At 47.7% G+C, this 23,545-nt stretch overlaps 1 protein-coding gene across 6 annotated transcripts in view; it reads left to right on the top strand.

Moving 5' to 3' along the window:
• ACACA (acetyl-CoA carboxylase alpha) overlaps window positions 1-23,545 on the top strand; it is a 109,358-nt gene that overhangs the window by 68,372 nt on the left and 17,441 nt on the right. For all 6 annotated transcript variants that reach the window (XM_085241078.1, XM_085241083.1, XM_085241081.1 and 3 more), the window contains 8 exons: window positions 4,207-4,476; window positions 4,827-4,924; window positions 6,074-6,194; window positions 6,652-6,762; window positions 17,884-18,027; window positions 18,734-18,854; window positions 20,979-21,075; window positions 22,903-22,999. In XM_085241078.1, coding sequence (XP_085097204.1) covers window positions 4,207-4,476; window positions 4,827-4,924; window positions 6,074-6,194; window positions 6,652-6,762; window positions 17,884-18,027; window positions 18,734-18,854; window positions 20,979-21,075; window positions 22,903-22,999 — 1,059 coding nt within the window. The remainder of the gene's footprint in view (window positions 1-4,206; window positions 4,477-4,826; window positions 4,925-6,073; window positions 6,195-6,651; window positions 6,763-17,883; window positions 18,028-18,733; window positions 18,855-20,978; window positions 21,076-22,902; window positions 23,000-23,545) is intronic.

Here is a 23,545-nt window from a genome sequence, read left to right as displayed (position 1 = left end):
GATCGCCTGGGGCTCAGAGGTGTAGCTAATGAATTTTATACGAGCGCAGCTTCGTAGTTGAACTGCACGTTCTGCTTTGTCACCCCATGTCCCTGCGTTTTATGACAGGCACAGGGCATTAAAACATCCGCTGGGCTCCGTGCAGCAGGGAGATAAGCACTTCTGAGAGAGCGGAGAATGTGGGATGGCGAAGGTGGGGAATTAACGTGAAGGTGAATGGAAACACCCATCCATCTTCACACCCACCCCAAACCTACCAGAGAAAAAATAGTTGATTCCCTTTTATTTCCCAGTCCTTCTTCTTGATGAGTTGTGGGAGCAATCCTGACCTGAAGGCCCCCGTGGCACTGGGAATAGGTTTAAATAACAGGGAAGCTGGACAACTATTTGTGCTGCACAGCAAGTGGTGGCTCCTCATCTGCTATACGGTACAATTTCAGGAGGTGATCCTCCATTGCCAGAATGATTTTAGCCCCCATCAGCGAGATGCTTGGGTGTCACAACGAGGTGCAGGGGCTGGGTTGGTGCAGAGCACACTTGCTGCAAACAGGAGGCTTTTTTTTTTTTTAGCAAAAGATAGAATGTCAGGTGGTGAATGGAACGTAATACAAATTTCTGGATGTTTATAAGAATATGGCCCAAATTTCTTGCAGGGTTTTATTCAAATACCTTCGTAAGTAGAGAGCAGAAGTGATGGTGCAAAGATTATCTTGTATCTTGGCGTATATATTTGAACAGTTGGACACACGTTTGCCTATAATGCAGGAAGATCCTAATGAAGGTTACCCCATGGGCTCTGTGATCCATCGATCTGTTACTTTATGAGATGTGAATTGTTTTGGCTGAAGTTTTCAAGCTTTACACCTGTCTGGAAGAAGGTATTAGCGCTTTGTTTGGAAACCTTCATCCAAAGCGCTCTGTTTTGATGCAAAAGCTGGCAATGATGTTCCCAATTAATCTGTGGGCTCAGACAGGAGCTTGAATTTATGGAGAACGTGGTTTAGTTCAAGATGATGCCTTTAGCTGTCTCAGAGATTGCTACAAACCTTGCAGCACAGGTGTGGGTGCAGTCCGAGCCAGTTTTGCAGTCTTCAGCAGTTGCTGGAGCTTTCCTTTTGGAGCTCTGTGTGCCCACCCACTTTTGCTGGCCACCAGCCATCCTGCTGCTTGGCACCCAAGTGCCCTTGGTCTGGTGGAAGGAACCAAGGTAGCAGGAATTCATGTTGGATTCTTTCCAGTCCCAATCCCTTGCAGCTGATGCACTGAGCAGCGCTTTGCCACATCTCTTCCTGGAGCCATTCCTCCCCGTGGCTCATCCTCACAGCCCTGCGTTGTGCAGCACTGTTCTCAGCTGCCCCTCCTGCTGCTGACGATGCCTTTTTCAGAGCCAAGAAGAGGAAGAAGGGATCCTGGATTCTGCTGTTCCCCTTTTGTCAGGGCAGTGAGACTGAAGCCTCAGGAGTCCATTGTGCCTTTCTTCTGGGAGCTGGCTCCTACTGAAAATAGCGTTCTGGCTTTGGGTCATGGCTGAGTGTGGAGAGGCTTTCTTCTGGGTGGTAGGATCCAATGGTGAAACACAAAAATGGGTACAGCTGCATCAAAGAACGTTTCTGGGGGTGTGTTTGGTCCCTTAATAAAGCACACCTTGCCCACGGCTGCGCAGTGATTCAGTGTTTGGGTTTAGCTTTGGGATAGACAGGCTGTATGGAGCGAAACAAGTGCCTGTAGCTGTGTTCTCCCAGCATTGGGATGAGTGTGCATGGCAGGAGGGGTGGGCTGGCACCTGCTCCTCACATGCAGGGCTCCACAGCTGCCACATTTCCTTCCTTATTACAACTTCAGTACATAATAAATAATGACATACAAGTGTACTCACGTGTTATATATGTTTCCAACATATAAAACTCATGTACAGTATAGATGCAGCAGAATGGGAACAAGGCAGCATTTTTTGTCGGGGTCCTTTAAGTTCAGTTAAGTGAAATGCTTGGGCTCCAGCACCATCCTTATGGTGGGATAGCAGGAAATAACACCTCTGCGTGGCTCAAGCTGCTGACAGACACTGAGCTGTTGCAGCTTAATCCAGGCTCTCCAGCTGCATTGCTCCAGGGGTTACAGGCCTGGAAGGTCCCCCTGCCCACGGAGGCACTGCTGGCTCCCCCAGCCCCACACTCGTGCTCTCGGGGCGGCTGAGGTCGGCATCGCTGCCGTTCCCCTCAGTGCATGTTGTCAGCAGCCCCGGCTGCCACCAGCAGTCAATTTGTCACTGCATCAGTGTGTGTATTACTGCTCACATCGATAGCGCAATTAATGTTGAAGTCAATTTTGGTGTTAATTTTAGGCCATGATTAGTGTTGACACTGTGTGTCAAACGAACGGCGTTTATGAGAGCCATGAAAACGAATGTTGGTTAATATCGTGTTTTTACTATCTGTTAATGGTTACATTAAGGCAAAGATCTATTGGGAGAAGATGTGTATAAAATTATATATATAAAACTTGTGCGTAATGTGTGTGTGCTGTGCAATTCTGTGTCGCTGGTGTTATTCAGGGAGCAAATGGCATCTGAGCACTGAATCCTAATCACAGTTTGGAACATCAGAAATAATGATCACTTCTGATTGGGGGTTGTGAATAATTCATCCGGTTTGATTTTCACGTTCTGTCCGGTGTTACTTTTCAAACCAAATGTGTTCCTACAGGAGAATAATGGTCCCACTTCCTATGGAAATACTGTGGCACAAATCATTTTGCCAACATAAGAACGGTTAAATAAGACGGTTCCTGCTTTTATTTTTCCCTCCCTCTCCCCTTCGTTGCTGGGTGTGCTGGGAGGAGAGCTGTGCTGGAGAAGCCAAACTGTGCTGCCTCTGCAGAGAGCCCGCCTGGGAGCCCCTGCTGCTTGCCATCACTCTTTGTTGTTCTGACGGTGCTCTTAGGTGATTAGCTCAGCCCGTCTAATTAACCTGTAACCTTAGTGCAGCATCTGAATGTTTCTTGACCACCTCCAGGGACGGTGACTCCACCACCTCCCTGGGTGGAGGTCTGTGTGCCCAGCAACCGCCGCGTTCCGTTGTTTTGGGGCATTACAACTTTGCACTTTGCTGTAGTGCTGCTGTTGCAGCAACGCAACCTGCTGACCTTTTTGGGATTTATGCTCCTGCGTTGAAATGGCTGCAGTGTCTCTCTCTCCCAAACGCTGCAGTTGGGTGCTGAGATGTAACTGTAAATCTGCAAATATTCGGAAGCAAACAAACAAATTAATCCTGTGTGACATATCCATCAAAACAGCAGTGGATGAAACAGAGACCAAGGAGAAGGTGAACAGAAACACCATCTTTCTGCCAGCCCTCAGCCTCAGCTCTGGGAAGGGAGGCAGAAGGCCAGGATCTGCCGCTTGTAGGATTTCTGGGTTGCTGCCTGCTTTACTTCCCGTGACCCTTTGATTAATCCCTCTGTCTTTTTATTTTTTTTAATGAGCCTGTTATGGCATATCTTATTGCAGATACTGATTGGATCTCAACTATATATTGTGCCATTTTGATTTGGATTAAATGGCACATATCTATCTGCTGCTTCTCCGCTCTCCCCCTCCCGTCTCAGTTCATCATGTTCAGAATTCAGAGTCTCCACAATGAGAGTTTCAAACCCCTGATTGCAGCGGATGCGCAATCGGCTTGAGGAATGTGTACTCAGAGCTTATGATCCTTGGGCAAGCAGAGACTGGGTGATGCATGTGGCTTTCAAGGGACGCTGCTATTTCCATCTGTTAATGGCATTCCAGGATGGCCAACTCCCCAGCGCGGGGACGCGCAGCGGCTGAGGGATGGGAGACGCAGGGTACAGATGTTGCTGATCTCCATAAGATGGGCCAGAAGAGATCGCCTAGTGATGTTAAAAAGAAAAATATGCAGCTAAAAGCATTACTTATCCTGGCGGGCTTGGAAAGAAACTGCTGCAGTATTTGCGGAGGAGAAGGGGAAGAGCCGGAGGGATGAAAGGAAGGACAGTAAATAAGGGAGGGAGGGAGGAAATGAAGAGGTTGCTAACATGAGGACAGGGTCCAAGGGAAGCAGGCTGCTGTTTTTGGGGTTCCCAAGGAAAAGACTGAAATGCAGCATACACAAGAGCCCGTGCACAATTCCTTGCTTTCACATCTTGACAGTATTCATTGACCTTTTGTGGCTTTCTGTTCCTTTATTGCAGATTGGGATGGTAGCCTGGAAAATGACCCTCAAAACCCCGGAGTATCCTGAAGGCCGTGATATCATCGTCATTGGCAATGACATTACGTACAGGATAGGTTCTTTTGGGCCTCAGGAGGATGTGCTGTTCCTGAGGGCTTCAGAGCTTGCTCGAACTCACGGCATCCCCCGCATCTACGTGGCTGCCAACAGCGGAGCCAGGATTGGTTTGGCTGAGGAGATCCGGCACATGTTCCACGTTGCATGGGAAGACCCAGATGACCCATACAAAGTAAGGAGGCGCAGGAAATAGTGATGAAAGTCTGCATAGCTCAGGAGATTATCCTGTTTTTACACAGCCTCTTTTAATCGAGATGGGCTACGTATTTGCCAGACTGGTAGGTCCAAAGTTGGTACTGGATCTGTCAGGCAGCAGAATTATCCAGAATGAATTAGTGTGAAACGCTGAAAGCATTCCCAGCTTCCAATGACTTCAGCTGGAGCTCTGATATTGAAACAGGATGTTTGCCTCACTCTTAAATTAGATTTTGCTCCCTTGAAACTCTCTTTTTGGGTAGGGTTGCTGGGAAACAGGAAGGGTCTACAAATGGGAATGAATCAGTAAGCTATTTTTCCCTTCAGGGATACAAGTACTTGTACCTGACACCTCAAGACTATAAGAAAGTCAGTGCTCTGAACTCAGTTCACTGTGAACATGTGGAGGACAACGGAGAGTCCAGGTAAGCACAGATGAGTCTGAATTAAAAGCTTTCTGCACTTCCTTGGGTACGTGTGAGGGTGGTGCGTGTCACACCCTTGTGTTCAGCTGAAGAGTTCTGTGTTATCAGGGCATCGGGCGTGAGGAGTTGTGCCATGCAGTGCCTTGTTTGAGGAAGGGCTGTGCTGACATTGTGGTGCTGCCTGGGGCTCCAGGTTGTTCCCAAGGGTCCTGCAGTGGCAAATGCTGTAACACCAGGATGATGATTTCTACCCAGGGACTTGCAGTCTAAATTTTGCAAATCACTTTTTGAGTAGACTCTAGAGTAAGGACAGAGGAATTCCTGGATGAAGGCTAAGCCCTCTGCCTGTTCTGGAGGCTTGCACTGCCTTACAGCATTAGGTTTTCCATGCACGTCTCTGCTCCAGGCGGCCGTATTTTCTCAGCTGCATCCCAAAGGTAGCTCATCTGCAGATGAGGTGGGAAGAAGTTTTCAGAGCTAGGTTGCAGCAGGAGTGCTGCTGCTGCTGGCAAGAGAGAGGAGGATGTGCGTGGGAAGAAGAAAGCCTGGCCTGCAGCCTGGCAGGCTCTGGAAGAACAAAGGAATGGCTCTGGGTGTGGGGCTGCGTGCTGCCCGCCTGCACACGGGAAGTCAGCAGCTCTTCAGTGAGGCACTTCAGCACATGCTCAAGTGCTTTGCTTAGCGGGGGCCTGGTGTGGGAGATAGAGGCCAGTCTGAGGGTGCTGAGTAAGAAGGGACCGTGCTAGGGAAGGAAGGCATGGAAGAAGAAAGTAAAGGTGAGAGCTTCATTATAATCTCTTGTCCTGTTGTTTTGTTCCTTTTGGCTACATTCTCTTCCTTTCTTGTCTTTTTTTTTTCTACAGTCAGACTGCATCTCACGTCCTGTGGGGGTGACAGAATGCTTTCCCTGGGATCTCTCTCCCTTGACATTTCCTCTTCGCAGTGTTGCTCACCTTGCATGTACATAGGGCTGCTCGTGATGCTCAGCAAGGCTGCAGAATGAGCTCCTGTGTGGGTCCGAAATGGGTTTTATGCACATTGCTCTTCAGAGCTTTAATGATATTTAGTCATTTTTCATTTTCTTCATAGCAAACTGATTCAGCAAATCACTGGACCTTGTGACTCAAAGGCTGTATGTGTCTCCTTCAGGTATAAGATAACAGATATTATCGGGAAGGAAGACGGACTTGGAATAGAGAACCTCAGAGGATCTGGCATGATTGCTGGAGAATCATCTTTAGCCTACGAGAGTATTATCACCATCAACTTGGTAATCCCTCGCTGCTTTCTATTCTTCAAATTTTATCATCTATTTCAGCTAAAAATCCTGTAGTGGTATCCAGGAGATACACCTGGGATCAGACATTTGGTTGATGTAAATTGACTCCTGTAGGCATTGAGCAGCACTGTTTGCACCAGTACAAGGCTGGATCCATTCAGAGTAAATGGAGGACACTTTTCAGAAAGCAGCCATTGGTCTTCATGTTTGCTCAGTCATTAAATTACTACTTCTCTCCCTTTTTTACATAAAATGCATACATGTTGAGATGCTGTGTTTTATGAAACAATAGGTTCTGGAGTTTTGCAATAAGGAGTAGATTTTATAACTTTGTAATACAAACATGACTAGTTTTATTGTTTTATCTAGATGTTTGAATCAATAGGGTTTGGCTGTATGGTAGGACAGAAATCGATGTGATTTCTTCTATTTTTTTTCTTTTTTTAAGGTTACGTGTCGGGCAATTGGAATTGGAGCTTACCTCGTTCGGTTAGGGCAGAGGACTATCCAGGTTGAGAATTCTCACATAATCCTGACTGGCTGTGGAGCCCTCAACAAGGTAAGAGTTTACACTTCAGCCTTCAGAGCTATGTGGGATGAGTGGCTGCTTCTGTGAGTTCTGCCTGACACTCGAGGTGCCATCACTGTGCCTGCTCCGTACTTGGAGCTGTTAGCTTCTGGAAGAGCTGTGAAGGGAGGGCCCCAGGGGCTGAGCCCTGACCAAGGAGAAGAACTGGTACAGGGATCATCCAGAATGACTTTCAGTCTCTTTTTATTCTTTTCTGGTGAGAAAAGTCCTTTCTTGCACCTGTTTTTCTTGACCAGAACATTACGTTGATGGCCAGAGGCACTGTTTCAGGCATTCTGGTTGGAGATGGGCAGGGGAGACCTGGGCAGCACTGCACACTGAAGGGCTTGAGCCTGAACCAGGTGAAGCAGCTTTTAACTAACATAGGTTGTGTGCAGTGACTGAAAGACAGAAGAGAAGCCCGCTGGGCAGCACCTTCTCTCACCCACTGTATACTGTGATAGGAGAAGCAGAGTTGTTTCCAGCGTCTGGAAGACCATGTTTCCAAATCTGTGGGCCAGAATCACCCTGAACTTGGTGTTAGCACTGGGAGAGCACTGAAGCCTTGGGAAAGAGAGCGGATGGTGATTTTCAAGGGGTGAAACCTGCTGGAAGTCTCAGCTGTCGGTGCAGGGAGGAACAACTGAGGCTGTAAGAAAACTTAGTGCTTTCACTACTAAAATGGCTCTTTTTTTTTCTCACCAGAGGCGATTTTTCTCCCTTGCTGCCCCCTGCCTATTAAAATCCCAGCCTCCAGCTCCTTGTGTGCATCAGACGCGGCTCGCAGCCAGCCCAGCTCTTGTCCCTCTCACTGAGGGCTTTGTTTACATGGGAGTTAGGATTGTGCGGGCGCCAGTGCCCTTCCCCATTGTGCAGCTTTGTTCTCAGGCACTCTCCAGCACCTGGGGTGGTTGTGCTTCATCGCAAGCTGCGTTTCAAGAAGTGCCTGCCCGACAATGGGAGATAAAAGGAAAATAGTCTCTCGTTGAATTATTCCCCTGAATAAAGGGGGCTCTGAGAGAATGAAACATTGATCCTATCAACTCCAGGATGCAGTACCCTCAGTTAGATCTCTTACACACATCACACACACCTGCATCAATGGAAGGAAAAGAGGCATTTGAAGATCCATCCTTCAAAAAGAGATTGAGCCAGTTAGTGCTTGCTGAAGTGAAGTAGGTTGCCTGATTCCAGCTGTCATTTGTTGGTGATCAGGGTCCTGCAGAGTTTCCCAGATGGCGCAGCAAGTCTGTTAAGTCTTCTCTTCTTCTCTCTTCTTTCTGGGTTTAACTGCATGCTCTGCACATGGAGTGAATGTTTTTGTGTGACTAGATTAATCTCACTAAGGTTTAGGCACTTAAAAATTAAGGATTTACTCTAAATTAAGCACCTGACATCTGTCAGAAGGCATAGGCAGAAGGAGATGGTTTCAGGGGGTGTCTTAGCCCATCCTATCCCAAGGACTTTAGTGGTCTGAATGTGTCCTTTTCTCTCCCTCCATGCTCTGTTGGAAAGGCACGTACTGTTATGTAGGCACTGAACCTCCAGCTGCCTAAAGGTCTGCAAAGGAGGGGCCTATTGCATCCTCTCCAGCTTCCCCAGTAAGAAGGCTGAAGCCCAGACCTAAGAGAAAGTTTAGCTGTCCTTGAGGAGCAGGAGGCTGGGAGTCCCCACTCATCTGGATGTGTCTGTGATGTGTCTTGCTAGTTTATATGATCTTCATTTTTCAATCCCTGCTGTTCTGGTGAGAGTTTCTTGAATGGATCCAGCTCTGTCTGTGGCCCAGGAGTACATCTGAGGCAGTGAAGTGACCTCCAGTGCTCTCCTAAAATGTCTGAGCTCAGTTGAGCAGGGTGCGAAGCACATGGTGAGAACTAATGTGTTTGTATCGTCTTGCCATGGAGGCAGTATCTGCTAAAGATTTACACTGTCTCCTTGTTCTTGTATGTAAACCTTTAAGCACTTCTTCCTTGAATTTGGATGGACTTATTTGTTTGCATTCCCTTTTGGCTAGAAGTTGGGTCTCCATCAGCCAGGGGACAATTAAGCGGAGTCTTCCCTTGAAGGAATGCAGGGGCTCTTTGGGCCCCTTCTTACCAGTGCATGGATCAGGTTCCAGGAGAGCCTGATGGTAGGAAAATACTGCAGTTTTGCCTCTGTGGAGCAACTGAGCCTCACTTCTTGTTGTTCCCTTGGTTGAGATGCTGAGAAGAGCCCTGTGCAGGAAAGCCAGCGCTTTGCATTGGGCCTTCAGGTGATCCCCAGTTCGGTGTGCAGGGACTTGGGGAAGCAAATGGAGACTGCTGTCTTGCACGGCAGTTGGAAATGAATGTTTCTAATACAGCTGCATTCAAATAATCCTTGGGCTTTTCCCAATTTGGTGTCAGAAATGTGGGACTATTTTTTTTTTATTGCTGACTTTAATTCCTGTCTTCAAATAAGATGTTGTGCAAACATGATACACAGAGTTGTGTCTGCATACGTGTCTTGAAAACGCAACGTACAAATGCTCCCCCAGCTGTGGAGAGAGTTGGGCTTGCCAAAAGCAGTGAGTGTTTTTTCTGGAAAGTTTTGATTTTTTAATTTTCCTGTGGAATGCTGGGTTGTTTGTAACGTAGAAGGGGAGCAGAGGAGAAGCGTGAGAAGCGTTACTTGCCAGCAGTTGCTGGTCTCGTTAGTTATCTCGATGTGAACCCAGCTGGAGAGTTTGGGCACGGAGGGGAAGGTCCTGCTGCCGGAATCAGGCTGCGGCCTGGAACGTGGGCGATGAGCTCAAGGTCAGTGTTGCTTTAGCAGAGGCTGATGCTGCTGGACCTGGCTAATGGCACGCTGGCTGTTTGCGTCCGCGTCGCCGCGCTGCAGGTGGGGAGGCACGTCACGGCGAGGCACCTGGCGGCAGGCGGGTTTGGCGCTCGCTCGGCCCCGCGGCCCGCGTGGGAGGCAGGGAAGCGCAGGAGCCGTGCCGGTTTCCCGTGCTGCTGATGAAGCCTCTTTGTTTGCGGTCCAGACCTGCGGGCAGGGGACGGCCGAGGAGAGGTGCGATGGGCTCCGGGCTGCATTTCATCTGCACCCCTTTTGTCTTCGCCAGCGCGTTTCAGCAGGGGGTGGAGAGGTGGAAATGACATTTCATTCCTCTCCCGTGAGCGTGTGCGCGCGCCTGTGCCGAGCCCGCTGACCCCCCTGGAAATTGAAATAATGATAATGCGCGTCTCCTGACTGCATCAAAGTATCAGCACATCAAAAGCCAGGAGGCATGAAATGCAAATGATAAAGTGAAAGCAGATGGATTGTGCATGATCGCCTGATGCCCAATGAATTTTAAAAGGTGCTGGTTCACATGGGGAGAGGGGCTGAAATAAACACGTTATCCCTGCAATTTTTTTTTTGTTCTTGCCGCTCACTCCTGACAATATTTTTTCACACTTCAGCGAGCAGCCACTCCATCTCTCTCCCTCCCTCTCCCTCTCTTTCTCTCCCTCTCTCTCGCTGTCTACCTCACACACGTCTCGGGTCATGTCGCCGCAGCTCCGGTGGAAATAATAAGATATAAACCACGAGGTTGTTATTTGCATAGAAATAGCATGGAGCCCCAGGCAGCATGGGAGAAGGACACAGAGATCATTTGTCTAAAATTTTAATGAAAACTTTTGCTGAGGCAGAGATTTTTTTTATTTTTTTTTTTTTTAACTTTGGCTGCCTCCCCCCCTCTCCCACCCCTGTGCCTTCCTGCACCTCCCTCAGCTCCCTTTCCTCGTCACCAGCTGAACGTGCTGTGGTTCCATGGGCAGGTGACGTGCTGCTGCTGTGCACTCACAGGTTAATTTTAGTGCTTTTCTTCTTAATAGAAGTATGCTGAAGAACTCCCAATTTATGCATTGCTTACATGGTTCGAGCTTCCAGGACTACATTTCATCTCAGTCCTCCCAGGGATGTTCCCAAGTCTGTTGCTGACCTATTTTTAATTAGTTTGCTTCTCCTTGTCTTTTGTGTTGAAAAGAAATCCTGTCTTTAAGGCTGTTTCATTAATGCAAACAAAGAGTGGCTTTCCATCACATCGCTGCCCGTCCCATGAAGTGCCTCCTGCCCAAAATGTCGGTGTCCCCTTGGCACTGTGACTGTCATGGGATGAGGTGTGACAGTTGGGCTCTGCCTGCTGTCTCCAAAATCTTTCATACCTTTCTGAAATTCTTTCCTTGGCATTGTTTCTGACCGTGTGGATCAGTGAGAGCTGGTGAAGGGTTTCTTTTCTGAAAAAAGAAGGAGGTTCTTCCATTCCAATTCCAGCAAATTTCCCGCTAAGAAGGGTGCTCTGGGTCTTGGGAAGAATAGTCAGAGAGTATCCACAGGGCTGCGAAGAGTCTGCATAGCAGAGGGCTGGGAGATGCCAAGGGAATAGGTCCCTGTGCTGTGGATATCCGTAGGTAAGGAATCACTATGGCCTCTTTTACTGCTTGGGCACTCCTGAAATGTTGGGTGAATGCATGGAGCAGATGGACTGGAAGTGAACGATGGTCATACTGGAGAGAGAAGTGGGAGCTGCCAGGAGCCGTAATCCATTTGTGCCTGCAGGGTGTGTGGGAAGGCACCTGCCAGCAGTGGTGTTTTGGTGGTACCTCCATCCTCAGGGCTTCTTTCTTTCGTCCTCGAAATCATATTCATTTAAACAATATCTGATGGTGTTATAGCCTGTTCTGGGCCTGAAGGAGCTCAGGAGGCAATACACCGATGGTGGCAGGTTGCTGCTGAGGAAACTGCAGAACCTCCTGTGGCTGCTGGGACTGGGTTGGAGTGTGCAGCAGGTGGGGACACGGGGAGCAGCAGCACGGTCCCTGCAGCAGGCATCGGGCACAGGGCTCCTTGGTGGAGCTGTGGGTGAGGAATGGGAGGCTCACAGCCTGCCAGTCTGTCTCGTGCGAGTGATCCGTCTTCAGCATCGCAGGCAGTAATATTTACCCTTCAATTTCACAATCTGGAAAAATAAATAAAGGCCTGGTGAGATTGATGCTGTTCGGGGGGTTTACTGTAAAATACAGAATGTGAAAAGCTCTTCTTTTGAGATTCAAGGCAGGATAGCTCAGTATCTGCTCCAGATGACTCCAGTCTTGGGATTAGATCAAAGCAATCATGTGAGAGAAATCATACGAGTTAGAACAGCAAGTGCCATCCCTGTCATTCAAACAAGCATTATAATTATTAATGCATGATATGAATCTTTCTGTAGAGGCACAGCAAGACTATTAGGGAGACACATTTGGGTGCGGGCTGTTGGAGAACACTGACTCAAAGGGGCTCTGAGAGGTGTCAGCCAGGAGCTCACATCAGCAGCAGCTCCGTGGGGACATCCCCAAGGTTGTCCTGCTCCTGGCTCAGTGGCAGGAGGGGCTCCCGCACTACTGGGACACGGCGGAGCACTGCGGTTTCCTGGGTGGAGGCTGCTTTTTTCTGCTCACCCAGAGCAGATGCAGGACCTTGGGCAGTAGAGGTTTCCCTGCTGTAGGTTACCAGTGCTCACACCCCAACCAAGCAGTCTGGTTTGGGAACCGAGGTCAGAATAGTTACAGAGTCATAGAAAGGTTGAGTTGGAAGGAGCCTTACAGCCCATCCGGCCCCAACCCCTGCTGCAGACTGGCTGCACCCCGGCAGATCAGGGCTGAGGGTCCCATCCGTGGCACTGGGCACCACCTGGGCTGGTGGCATTAAGGGCTTCACTCTGCCTAGAGAAGTCGCGAGCAGGATGGGTGCCTGAGCTTCAGACAAGTGCAAATAAACAAACGCCGGCCTTCATTTCTACATTTTATTTTTAATTGCCTTTCTTTAAGTGGTGATATTTGTGTATTGTTCCCATTAGAGACAATTTACGTTCCAGACATCACATTATCGGTCCCTTTATGTTTGCTTAGGGAAGAAAGTCTAATAGATTTCTGTTGGCTTTTTTTTTTCCTCCCTCCTTTTATCATTTTTAATATGGATCTCGACCAGTTTATCTGTGTGGATGGTGTTTGTACGGTGTGGGCGTGTGGTATTTATTCCCACTGAGCAGGAGTTGTGCATATTGGCCCCAATTCTGCCTATCTAAATCTCTCCCTGCACCTTCTAGGGAAACTTTGTGTTTTAAACCCCACGTACATTTCACATAGCAGGAATTGCATCCCAGTTCCTGGTGATCCTTTAAGGTATGTTTCAGTTGAGTGCTCTGCCACCTGACATCCCACTGGAGCTGAATGGAAGAAGGCATTTTTCAGATGTGTCCCAGAATAGCTGGTCCTGCCCTCCATCTCTTGGGGTGTCCCTGGGAGCATGTCAGGATGATGGCCTGTGGCTTTTCTCAGCTGTGAATTGGAGATACATTTTCCGCCGTTCTGGATGGTTGAGTGGGAACTTTAGGAGCTGCTCTGGAAAAATCTCATGATTAAACCCAAAACCATGATACAGAGTGAACAAAGTTTCATTGTCCAGTGCTGGAGCTGTGCCCTTGGTTGGTTTCTGAACAAGAGGGTTCTGGTGGTGGCCAAAGGAATGACCAAAAGCAAGATCACTGAGTATCACGGAGACAATCATTAATACTGTTTATAGGGCTGTTGTCGAGAGCAGGGAACCCCTAGCTGGGACAGATGGGATTTATGAGTGTTTGCACCATGTAGAACAGGGGGCTGTAATTTTAGTTTGCAAAGTATATTGAGTCCTTTAGATTTACCACTGACTGCTGGGTGACCTTGAGCAGAACATGCCGTCTCCCTACACTGCAAAAGGAGAGCTGGGCAGGAATTTTTTGACAAGACATTTTTCATTTGAAAATGCCAATTCAATGGAATGGGAACTCTTCAGGAAAAGGTATGATTTTGATGAATTCTTTGTTCAGAAATTTTTTCATTTTGTCAAACAAAAAGCTCTTCCAACTGGATTTTCATTTCAAATTAACTTTTATTTCTAATGTCTACACCAGAGATGTCAGAAGCAGTCGCGATCCTGTCTGATTGGTCAAATCTTGGGATTGCAAATTTTGCAGTCCAGAGGAGGAAATTTTCCAAAGCCCCCATAAATTCTTACAGGAAGGGGGTGATTTCCTCCCAGAAACATTTCATGTTGCCATCTGCATTAGCCAGGTGCTTTGGGATCATCAGGCAGAAGGCACCACGGCAAGGCCAGCTGCAGCAGCAGCGTCCATCTGGATGCCTCTTCCCTGCTGCCCCCCATGCAGTCGCTTCTTCCCCTTCCCCCTCTGATCTCCCCAAATTAAAGCAAGGAGAGGCCTCCACCGGCGGGCCCTGCTCTGGATTTGCAGTCAGGAGCCATCTCCAATAACCATCAGGCTGTCAGCTTCCCCCACCTCCCCCTGCCTCCCACCTCCCCCATCACTCACCAAAGGAAAAAAAGAGCTGGAGCCACAGCTTGAAATATATCATGCAATAGTGTATCATGAATTTCTTGTGAATCACATTGGTGAAGCAGGTTTATTTATTTCTGAGACTTTAAATCAATACAAAGTAGGTCTCTTAGTTCTGAAGCTGGGATGGAGTGTGAAAAAATGAGCCCATTGTACTCTTAAAACTTTGGGGAAAGGAGATGACAGCTATATAATTCCATTTACCAGGCACTAGGGGCTTTAATGTGAAGGTGACAGGGAGCTCTTTGTGCATTTAGAGCACCATATCTTCTAAATAAAAGATCTGTAGACTTGATAGTGGAGTATAGCTCTGACTTTAATAATCTCCAAGCATTAGACCGAGCCAATATGTTCCCAAGTCAGAAGGGTCCCCCACCGAACGCTCGTAAATTAAAAGTGCAGGAACTGCACACGCCGGTAGATTAGAGATGCAAGAAGAGCAGCCGCTCCTGTGCATCTCCCCCAGCCCACTTCTCTGCCTGGGGTTGCTTCTCTTTTGCCCTCTAATGACATGACACGTGTGGAGGAAGAGCTGAGGGATGGAAATGAACGCCGTAAGATCTGTTGAGGCTTGACTGCACGTAATAGCAGTCAGGTTTTAAGTTCCTACATTGTGTTTTCTGATGAGACATTCGTTCTGATCATTTCTGCCTGTTTATGAAAAATAGGCTATTTATAGTATGTGCATGTGCCTTTCTGCTTCAGGTTTCTGGCAGATAATATAAATTGTGGGATGGGAATTGCAATTATTGAAATTATTTGGATAAAAATCTGGCACTTATATTTGATATAAACACATGATATGCTCTGAATAATAACAGCACTTATGTTACATGATGATTCCCATTCAAGCCCTCTGCTGTCATTTTTTCACATCTTTCATCTTTGATGAAACATTTGAGCCAATCAAGTTTGCAGCTGGAGCAGCTCTGCAGTGAATGTCTCAGCTCCAGCAGCTCAGCTTCTGCAAAGAAGTGCAGTGAGAGCTGCTGGTCAGCACAGGTTGGAGTGCCAGAAAATGATCAGCATGCACATGGTGTGCCTGTAGGCCTGGTGGGAAGGGCCTTCTGAAGGCTGAAAGGGCTGCTAGAACCCTGCTCTCCTCTGTACTTCCCAAAAGATCCTCTGTAGTGGAAGGAGATGTGATGTCCTCCTAGGAAGGCTTCTGTAGAACTGAACGGATGGTGGCAATTCTGCTGGGGTATTTTCTGAACATGGGGTTGCATTATCTGGAAGGTGGTGTGTGTTCTTACAGCCATGGGCTGAGCTTTAACAGCTGTTCTAGATCTACCTTCTCCTTTGGAGAACTTCACTGATGTCCTCATCTTTTTGTTGAGATGGAGGCACAGAGGAGTCAGCAGCTGCAATGAATGGGAAACTGGAGATGTTATCCCAAGTGCCAGGCACTGGAATGCTGCAGCACAGTGAGGGGAAACCTCAGAATGAGCAAGTGTGGGATCTCTGTGTGGGACCATTCCTCGTTACTGATAGCGTGTCAGAGTGGGGTGGGCAGAAACGTGTCTTCTGGATTTTGTAGAGTGGATGGAATTTTAATTTGGAGCCAGAAGCTTACTGTCCAGTGCCTTACTGTTCATGGATGTTCTTCTTTGTCTGGTTTCCCATTGTACAAGGTGAAAGATCAGAGGTTAAGCGTTGCTGATAACTCAGGTGCATTGCATATCTGAGCTGTGAGAGTTGGATCCCGTCCCTTCCCACCCCTCATGCTGTGCCTTTCCTGATCTCTGCTCTGTGGTCGCTGTATCTTTGTCCCTGGAGAAGTGACCTCTCTGCCAGGAGGGTCCCACCTGCACACTCAGCCCTGGTTGTGTTCCATGAGGGATTTAATCCTGTGCAGTCTTCCCTTGGTTTGGCATTCTCCGTTTAACTGATTGGCAGCGTTTCTAAATCCACTCATGCTTCTGCTGACCGTGTGTCTTACTGAGGAATATCTGAATCGGTTAATTGCAGAAGCATCAGTTCTGGGCTCCTCCAGCAGACGTATTCTCTTTCACCCTTGGATATTTTCTTGCAGAAACATTTATACAGCAATATGCATTGCACCATTTAAAATTGTTAATTGGAGATTGAATTACTTGTCAGCCTTTAAAAATGTAGTCCTGCGAGGTCAGAGATGAGGCGGTTAGCGGAGCCGAATGGATGAGCCGTTGCATTCATTTTTCTCCAGCCCCATATCGCTGCGCTCACTGCTGGCCCCTCGCTGCCTCCTGACCTCTGCTCCCAGCTCAGCTGCAGCAGGCACAGTCGGGACGGCCACATCACCCCTCTGCACAGCCCTCAGGGCAGCCCGGGGCTGCGCTGCCGACGAGCGTTGATGGGTAGATGCTGCGGGGGGTTCTGTTCGTGCAGCCCCTCGCAGTGCTCTGCCACTTCACGGAGATGTCTGCAGCACTCAGGAGAAGGAGCTGCGTATCTGTCTTCATCTCCAAAAAGGGATTTAGGGCCACGAGCAGGAGGTATATTAGGCTGCTTTCACTGCCTGTCAGCGGCAGTAAACCTGCGCTGTTGGCGCGGTCTCCAGATAAGCAGCAGCAGAGGCCCATTTTGCACGTGCATACGTTTGCATTAGTTCATAGATGGGGAGCTTAAATCCTCTTTATTTTTATTTTCCTCTGCGGAAAGCATTTAGCTAGGCTAGCGACTGGCATCCCGAGATCTGTGCTTTCCTTTGGAGTTAGCAAATGGTTGTGTTGTACCTTTGCAGTTAGGCAATGGTGGGCACAGGGCACGACCCCAGCCTCGATTAACTGATATGTGCAGGAAGAGCGCTGCTCATGCAGAGCTGCTGTTCTCCCATCCCTTCGACACCTCTGCTCTCTGCCCAAAGGATCGGATCCTGAGGAGTGTAGCACCTCCGTGTCCCAGCAGCACTCCTGGCAGGACATCAGCTGTTCTGCCCTCGGAAGCAGTCAGACCTGAGCTCCCCGTCCCTAGCGCTGCCCTGGGCTCGGGCTGCTCCACCCCGGGGGTCCTCATCCTGAATGGAGCTGTGCTGGTGGGTTACTGGGGGAGGATGAGTTGTCTGCCTGCATCTGAGGGTGTTTTAAGATCTAAATGAAGCAGGTATGTAATGCCCTCTGTCTGTTAGAAAGACTCAACCCATAAAAATAACAAACGGCATATATTTGCTAGAATGTCAAAGTTATGAGTTTATTTTGTAATGATGTGCTCCTGCCTTCATGAGGTAAACTGGCCGTGGCAGAGGTGTTATTAGTAATATGGACTCAGTGGAGCAGAAAGCCGAGTGACCGAGAGATCAGTGTATCAGTCAGCAAGAGGGCAAATGGAAAGAGACAGCAGGGGAATGAGAAAAGAGCTGCAGAGCCCAGGCTGAGGCTGGCGATGGAGCCAGGAGAGTCAGACGCAGCACTCATCTGATCTCCCAGCCTCTCAGAGCTGGGGTTTTGTCTTTGCTGTCCCTTCTGCAGCACGTGGCTTTTCTGCCCAGTTAAGGGTTTCGCCGCACCCGGGTCAGTGCTCAGGAGACTTGTTCATGTCTCAGCTGCTCAGAAAGGGCAGGTGGGACGGCTGCCTCAGCTTTCCACGAGTGCTATTTCCCTTGGAAATCCATACCTGCAGATCTCAGCTATGTGCAGGAAGGTCAGTTGGGAGCCGTCGCTCCATCCTTTGCTGCTGAAGTGAGCGTGGCTTGTATGCATCCCCTCAGTCTGCACCTGTCCCCTGATGGTTTCCCTGTGTTTCCTTTCAAGGTGCTGGGTCGGGAGGTGTACACCTCCAACAACCAGCTGGGCGGGATCCAGATCATGCACAACAACGGGGTGACCCACGGCACCGTGTGCGACGATTTTGAAGGAGTCTACACTATTCTGCTGTGGCTTTCCTACATGCCCAAGGTAATTCCTGGCCCTGCAGGAGTGCGGCACGTCACTCCCTGTTCTCTTTGCTCACAGGGCTTTGGGGAGGAGGGCAGACTCTCTGAATACTTTTTCTTATCCTGCGTTTGTAGCAAAATGATTGAGACTCATGATTGAAGCAGTTGGGCGTTGTGGTACTGAACTCCACAGAGCAGTTTCTGACCTGCAAAGCTGGGACGAGGGCAGCTGGCACTGCTGGGTGTATTTCCACATCACATCCCTGGTGTCCTGTCTCGAGTCTTGATGTCGGCAGTGAGTTGTCTTTTCCTGGAAAGGCTCTAAAAGTTCCTCTCTGAGGCAGTAATTTGAAGCAGGTGATGTATGTGTGTTAGCTGCTGTGCAGCCAGGAAGGCAGCAGTAAGAACGTGCAGGTCACCTTCTTTCAGGAAAGACTGCATGAATGAGTCTGATGGCCTGGTCACCTTTAGAAATTAAATTGCAACCCCTTGCAAATGCTGTCCGTGCCTGAAGTTCAGGAACAAGTAAAGCAGAGTGCATACCAGATGATGCTGAAGGAAGGGTTTTGAGAGTGTTTGGAGCACCCTGGAAGTTTCTTCAGACTCCTGCCAAGGCTCTGAGATCCCATGTTACAGGGTTGTACCATGTGGACCAGGTGCTTTAGATTTGGTGTTTGGTGCAAAGCTACGCAGAATTACTACTTCAAATATTTTTCTTTTTTCCTTAGAGCGTATACAGCCCTGTTCCTATCCTCAAGGTCAAGGATCCTATAGACAGAACCATAGACTTTGTTCCTACCAAGACACCCTATGATCCTCGCTGGATGCTGGCTGGACGCCCAAATCCAAGTATGTAGATCTTTGGTGGTCAGGACATGCTGTGTTGTGTCTTGGTTCAAGACACTCAAAGCTCCACATCTATTTCTGCTTTGTCAGCATCAAATCGTTATTACTCTGGTGCAGTTCTATGCCTGTTGCATAATTAGAATTACAAAAACTAAAGAATGAAGGTATGTTAGCCAATGGGGCAGGAGGCCCTGTGTGCTAACCCTGTGAATCTGGATCTTTTTTCTGTGGTACTTTAGGACTTGAGTGAAGCCAGATGCATTCTGAAGCCTGAATCTGTCTGTTCTATTTGGAGATTCTCTGTATCTGCTTCCAGACTTGAAGCATTCCATTCTGCCTCCTGCCCCCAGCCAGGCACCCTGTGAACGTGGGTAGTTAAAAAGGACCAGGCTGGTTGGAATGGGAAGAGAAGTCCAAGGCCTGCGCCCAAATACATTTCAGAGCTTTTGAAATGATTAGTTCTAAGGGATTTAGATGCAATATACAAAAATAGCATATAAATTCTGAGTGCTTGGGAGCATTTGCAAGTAATAGTTACTTTTATAGACTTTCTTTTTGCAGTTCAGAGGAAAGTGCAAATACAAAAGTCTTCATACTCGAGGAAATGCACAGCATTCCTGCAGGTCTTGGAGCGTAAAGATACTGGAGACACTGCCAACCACTGAACGCGTGCACTTGGGGTTGTGCAGCCTGTGTATGTACAAGCAGCAAACTGGGTGACCATTATGCCTGCTGTTATTAACGAGTTTGGGAGGCTAAAATGAGATTTGTGATAAACTAAGTTTTCTGTTTTTGGATAATATTTTTTCATCACCCCTCAAGTAATTCATCCAGCTGTCTGAGCGCAGCAAGCGCTGCCTTCCAAATCGAGTGACTTCAGATTTTAATTTAGTGGAAGCGTTAAGGAAAGCAGATGATTCCCTGTGATAAGTTAAAGCAGATATCTCCTAGGTGAAAAGTTAAAGCCATTTATTAGAGGAGATATTGCCGTGATATTCTTCAAACTGACGCCCGACACGAGGCCAGAATCTAAACGATCAGCTTTGGGCTCACGATAAAGAGATAATTTTGAAATGGATGGTCACATTTTACAGTGGGGCCACAGAGGCAGGGAATGTAGAACACAGTAATTACAAGTTTGGTCTTGATAAAACACTCTCCATCCTGTTTAAGTCAGCAGAGGTTAGCTTGCTTGGATCTCCACTTTTAATTGGTTTTGGACTTGGGTTTGCAGAAGCAAAGGTGCTTGTTCAGATTAAAGTATTCCTCAGAAGCTCTGTGCCAAGAGGTAAAGCTGGGAGGTTTTTTTTTTGTTGGCTTTTCTTTTTTTTTTTTTGGCAGAAGCTTCATGAAGTCTCAGGGAAGAGCAGATTGCCACAGAACGAGTTTTATACCTGTTGGGTGGGCAGTACCTTGGCAGCATTGTGCTCTTCAGGGGTTTGATGTCCTCAAGGCACTGGGAAGTCACTGCCTCCTCTGGGCCAATGACTTGATCTGATAGTGCACGGTGACTCCTGAAGCGTGCTTCAGTTTATGGGATGCATCTGGTGTCTGTACAGAGCGAGCAGGCTTTCAATATGCAGCACTTTACTTCAGGTTTTCCCAAGGAATGTGTGAAGCTCTCAGATGTGCCATCTCATTTTCAAGTATTACGGAAGTTTTTGCATTTCTTTGCAGGAGATATCAGGCAGAAGCAAGAGAAAGCTGCGAGCTGAGTTTTAAAATAGAAATAGGCATTTTGAAAAGCATCTTTAATGACTTTGCTGCCTTTTGACAAATGTTTGTCCTATCTCGAAAAAAAAAGTTATTTATTTAAAAGCATGCAAAGTCCCTCTGCTATCTGAACCCCATCGTTTAACAATAAATGATGCTTTTGCTGATAAATGACTGTCTTTATGCAGGCTGGCAAATGAAATAAGACATGATGGCTGAAGGCAGACAAATGCTCAGCTGTCTAATGTTCCCTTGTATTATAATCTGTTTAAAATTAAATAAATAAATACATCAAAAGGCAGCACCACATTCTCCAGTTGGCATTTTTAAGCAAGTTTCTGTTGCTCCTTCTGTAGTCTGACTTTCCTTTTCTCCTCCCACCTCTGATGTCTCCATTTTTCCCCTTCCTTTTAGGTCAGAAAGGACAATGGCAGAGTGGTTTCTTCGACAGTGGCTCATTCCTGGAGATCATGCAGCCCTGGGCACAGACAGTTGTGGTTGGCAGAGCAAGGTAAATGCCGAGGGACTTCTTAGACGTCTGTGGAAATCATGTTTTCATCACCCGTTACTTTTTTTCTGGAACCTCATTTCAAAGTTGATAGTAAAAATAAGTCATTACTTGAATAGGATACTTCTTTACCACACGAATGGAGCATGCACTGGTCATTGCTCCTGTCTTGCTTGGAGGTGACATGCACAAAAGCCAAAAAGACAGAGAGATTGTTAAAAATGATGGAAGACAAAACCTGCTTCTCTGGGTACGTGGTCACAGTGAGGCCTTCCTGCAGCCATTACCCAAAGGAAGGGTGCACAGCTTTGTGCTCTGAGGTCACACTTGACTTGCAAGAGAAGTTCATCTAAAACTGGAATAAATTACAAGAGACAGAAGAGCTTAACATTGAGACTTGCATGGAATTGCTTGCAGCATTTTCCAGTGCAGCACCTGATGATCTCAGTGTCTTCTGTGCTGCAGAGATGTGTGGCAAAATGGGGTTGGGACTTCCTTAGGACTCCCCTAGAGCAGAATGTGATGAGGAGGATGCCTTTTTCCTTGGATCCCATATCAGAATGTGGGCTGCTCCTGCCCAACCAAAGGGCTCTGAGCAGTTCAGCTCAGCCCTGCCATCTCTCTGTGTCTGTGACCGCTGCTGGTCCCAGGGGTCCATTCCACTCAGAACATTGTCTGATCTTCATACATCTTTGAAAAGAACTTAAAATACCTGCAGACTCCACTCCTAGCTGCAGCACGTGACTCCGGGTTGTCCTGTGACCTTTTGATACACCTCAGCATTTTTATTTGCCATCTGTAACACACTAAAGTTTTATCTCACGAGGTACTGTAATTTTGTAAAGGCTTTTAGATTGAGCAGTATTGCAGGGAAAAGGAGTAACGGGTGGTTTGGCAAAGCTGGAAGGTCTCTGTCCAGGCCAGTTCTCAGCCCCTCTTGCAGTTCCTTCTGACAAATTCCGAGTGGCTCTGGGCTCTCCCATGCACACATATATATAACACAAATGAAACCGACTTCTTTTGAAAGCAGCGGCACTTTGAAAAAACAAATACAAATATATTCTTCTGGGATTGTTACTGTAAGTGCTGCCAAAACTCATCTTTTGTATGTATGTTTGGAATATGTGTGCTGTTGGCTGTAAATTGTCTTTTATTATTCTATGGCAACTTGTCCAGGGACACACTATAAAACAAGATGTAGCATCTTCATGTGCTAGCCTGATAAAATTTATATGAAGTATAATGGAAAACAGAAGTTGTTTTGAGCTGTTTTCAAGTTCAATAAATAACTGTAATACTTGGATAAAGATGTTCTTTATTAGGTCACATGGGCCCTAATATAGAAGTTATAAGTTACCGATTTAAGACGGCTTCTGCAATTACGGGTATCTGGGCAGACTCTTAATCATGGTGAATGGGAATGTTCTCAGCCCCCTGGTGCCCATTGGCCGTGCTGTCCCTCCTCGGGTGGCTGCAGGAGCAGCTCTCTGGGATGGAGGCAGCGAGGCAGGCAGCCCCAAACCTCCGTGCGCCGCCGCAGCAAGAGGGAGTCGTAGCAGCAGCACAGGTGCAGCCAGTTCTCTCCTGTTTCATTCTCAGCGAGGCACGTGGCAGTTTTTAGAACTAGGTTTTGCTTTGAGAACCCTACATTCAGCTCTGGAATTATCCGGCTGCACGCCTAAACTCTTCAAAAAGGCCACAGCGCGGCCTCCTCCTCCTCCATTTGCATGCATTATTTGTCTCTTCTGAGTATTTTGATGTGATTTGGAAAAATTGTCTAGTTGTGTAGCAGTGAAAATACAGATTTTGATGTGTCTCACCTCCTTTCAGGCTGGGAGGAATACCTGTAGGAGTAGTTGCCGTAGAAACCAGAACAGTGGAGCTGAGCATCCCTGCTGATCCCGCGAACCTGGACTCGGAGGCCAAGGTGAGCTGAGTGTGTGTGCTTGTCCTCTGCAAATGTCTCTGAGAAAAGAGCATTTGTTTTGGTGGGATTTTTTTTCTTTCAAATACGGGACACAAAGTAGAGCCAGTCCTTGGCTGGGAGCTGATGCAGCAGGGATGGTTGTGTTGGCTGCTCCACGTTCCCCAGTAGTTCTGCTGTGGGCTGAGATACGGGGAGTGTGGCAGTGGAAACATGGCTTCCCTGTTCCCTGGCTGTGATTGTAGTCTCACGCTCTTGCTGCTTTGGCATTTTGCTTTTCTCCTGCCTGATTTCACAGCTGTGGCCCTACATCATGTCTTCTGGGTCTTCTCCTTTGCATGTGCTTTTCTTTCTCCTTCACATTGTTACAGCAGTCACAGCATCAGGCTTCCTTTGCCATCTCCCCATGGGGAAATCAGCAACATCACTCCTTTTGATGCTGGTGACAGAAGGATTGTCCCAGTTTTTCTGTGGACAAACAGATCCTGGGCTTTTAGTGTGCTCTGCTCTGCATTGATGGTTCCACATTGCAGTTCTTGCTGCAGCTGT

This window comes from Meleagris gallopavo, chromosome 21 (genome assembly GCF_905368555.1).
Source record: "Meleagris gallopavo chromosome 21, MGAL_WU_HG_1.1, whole genome shotgun sequence".
Taxonomy (NCBI): domain Eukaryota; kingdom Metazoa; phylum Chordata; class Aves; order Galliformes; family Phasianidae; genus Meleagris; species Meleagris gallopavo.
The sequence above is the reverse complement of the archived record's forward strand: the minus strand, read 5'-3'. Positions and strand labels throughout refer to the sequence as shown.